This window comes from Callorhinus ursinus, unplaced genomic scaffold (assembly GCF_003265705.2).
Source record: "Callorhinus ursinus isolate GAN/ISIS: 27379988/994484 unplaced genomic scaffold, GSC_fseal_2.0 scaffold21, whole genome shotgun sequence".
Classification (NCBI taxonomy): Eukaryota; Metazoa; Chordata; class Mammalia; order Carnivora; family Otariidae; genus Callorhinus; species Callorhinus ursinus.
In genome coordinates, this window is record NW_027397083.1 from 3,363,556 (window position 1) to 3,366,658 (window position 3,103).

The window sequence follows — 3,103 nt, forward strand, 5'->3', positions numbered from 1 at the left end:
TAATCAACCTCCAAAATTTTTATAGAGAAATTGTAAAGAGAGTAGTCACCTTTGACTTATTACTTAAGTCAAGAACACAAAGTTTACAGAGAATGAGAAAGGCAGTCATATGTAAAATAAAACATATTCCCAAAATGTTTAACATTTATTACAACTTTAAAAAAAAGTATACCCAGAGAGTTTAATTTAATATAGATAGACTCTGACGCTCTACTGTGATATGAGAGACTTAAATATGTATTTCAACTCCCAGAAAAGGTCATTTGATCTAGATATACACAATGAGTTGAACAATTTAATTTTTCTGTCCAAAACTTAATTAGGATATACAAAATCAGCCATATGCTACCATCACAGTATAAAGCTAATAAAGTTCACTTCTCATAGATCTATCCTCAGCTATGAACATGTGCTGTGAAATTTCAAATTAATTAATTTGACCAGGACATTTATTTTTACTGTTAGATTAAGTTTTTTTAACAATGTGAATTTTTAATTTTAAAATTTCATTCTCTTGGACTAAAAGGGAACAAGTTCTATTAGGCAATATTTTTATGAAGCATGGAGCTACCATACCCCACAAACAAGAACTTGAAATAAAACAAAAAAATTGTTGCCCACTGAAGAATCTTAACACAGTATGATTACATGTATCAGGGATGAAATTTATACAATTATCTTACCCTCTAAGGGTTATAACATACTCCATTTAGATAAAGATTAATTTATATAGCTGCTTCAGAATAAATAGGCTAACTAACCCAAAGGATATAATTTTTAAGATGTAATCACTGATAGTGAAAGTAGTCTTTGATTCTGTGAAAGAATGAATATCATATTCTGCATGAGCAATACAACCCTCTGCCAACTAAGGTCACATTTTTACTCCAAAGTTTCCATATGGCATTTTTTATTTCTGCATTTCTCAGGGTGTAGATTAAGGGGTTCAGCATGGGAGTTATGAATGTTAAAACCACAGTCATTAATTTATCAATGGGAAAGGTAGAATTAGGCCTTGCATACAAGAAGATACAGGGAACAAAGAATAAAATGACCATAGTTATATGGGATGCACAGGTGTGGAAGGCTTTGTGTTTCCCATCCAAACCATGAGTCTTAAGGGAGTGTAATATGATCCCATAGGAAACTAGGAGAATGAAGAAGATGGCCGTGCAAATGGCTCCTCCATTAGCTATCATAGAAATTCCAATGAAGTAGGTATTGGTACAAGCAAGTTTCAATAAGGGATATATATCACACACAAAGTTGTCAATGACATTGGGGCCACAGAAAGGGAGCTGATAAATAAAGAGAAATTGAACCAATGAGTGCAGAAAGCCTCCAGTCCAGGCCACCAGCAGCATAAGAACACATGCCCTCCGATTCATGATGATTAGATAATGAAGTGGTTTATAGATGGCTACATATCGGTCATAGGCCATCACCACCAGAAGAATGACTTCAGCACCTGCAAATAAGTGATCTAGAAAGACTTGAGTCATACAAGCCTGGAAGGAAATAGTCTTCTTCTCATATAGCAAGTCTACAATCATCTTGGGAGCGATGACAGTAGAGTAGATAGCATCTATAAATGATAAATAAGCTAGAAAAAAGTACATGGGAGAACCCAGTGACTGGCTGGCCATAATGGTTACCATGATAAGCAGATTGCCCGCTATTGTCGCAATGTAGATGAGTAAGAATGGGACAAATAGAACTTTTTGCCCTTCAGGGTCCTGTGTGAGCCCCAGGAGAACAAACTCTGTCACATTGTTTCTATTTCCCATATATTCTTTGGAAGGCATTGAACGCAGGTGTCAGAGGCTGCAAACAAAAGGGCCATAATGAATTTGAGAGGATCTCAAGCTTTATGTCAAAAACCGCTGCCTGGCTCAACCACATTTGCCCCACAGGGCCTCACACAGGGTGACTTTCTAGAAAATGAGAGTTTAGAATCTCCACCCACAGTTTCTGCTTTCATTTCCACAAATTTCTTGCATTGACTACAATGAGGGGACCAGTTTTCCACCTGGGAGGTACATGCGAGTGGGCATACCAAACAAGGAAGCAGCTTTCTCCAAAATCTTGCTCACAGAGACTTCATTTTCTACTTTATATGTCATTTCTTCTTTTCTTGAATGTTTTTTGGCCTTCGGAGATTGACCATGAAAACAATCTCATCTCTAATAGCCTTATTTACATAATAATACCTAGTGCATGGAGCATAAAATGATAACCTGACACTTAGATAACTGCCTTTCTGAGTTACTTCACTATGAGCTCCAAATATTGAAAAATATGTCACTGCAGCAGTGAATCAGACACACCATGAGTGCCCTTTAAGTGCTTGTTAAACTTTATTTAATTCAGCTGAATTTTAAACATGTAAGAAACCAACTGAGAAGAGGTAAGTATATTAAATTGTTCCCTTCGGTGCCTGGGTGGCTCAGTCAGTTAAGTGTCTGCCATCGGCCCAGGTCATGATTCCAGAGTCCTGGGATCCAGTCCCACATCCAGCTCCCTGCTCAGCAGGGAGTCTGCTTCTCCCTTTCCCACTCTCCCTGCTTGTGCTCTCTCTCTCCCTCTCTTTCTCTTTCTCTCTAATAAATAAATAAAATCTTTAAAAAATAAAAATAAATTCTTCCCACTCATGAAAGTACAATGAAAACAACATTTTGTTTGAAAGTACACACACATATGCACGCAAATGAAAATGGCATTTATTACAACCTAGGTTATAGAGGAGAAAAATTGATAGTACAAATCTAAGTAAATGGGTACTACATAGACATTTCCCCTACTTTCCAAAACTATTTAGAATTGATTATTGCTGTAGCTCAATTCAGAATGCCAACATAAAGATTTTAGACAGAATCATGGTATAGTAGAAAGAATTCTATTCTAAAAATATCAAAATGTTAATTGATTTTGTTCAGTCATCTTGGGAAAATCATGTCCCAACTCATGTTCTTTTTGGAAAGGTTATAATCTTCCCAGATGTATGAATTTCTGAGTTCTAGTCACTGAAAATTTTATCTTAAATGACATGAAGCACTTGCTGGTAGACCATCTTTATAATAATCAGGGTGAATTAGCAAGTGTT

The 3,103-nt window shown here is 36.2% G+C and overlaps 1 protein-coding gene across 1 annotated transcript; it reads right to left on the reverse strand.

Moving 5' to 3' along the window:
- Positions 1-833: 833 nt before the first annotated feature.
- On the reverse strand, positions 834-1,805 carry LOC112829754 (olfactory receptor 4A15-like). The gene has a single exon (XM_025879455.2). The coding sequence runs from the start codon at positions 1,803-1,805 to the stop codon at positions 834-836; it is 972 nt and encodes a 323-aa protein (XP_025735240.2).
- Between the last annotated feature and the right edge of the window lie 1,298 nt (positions 1,806-3,103).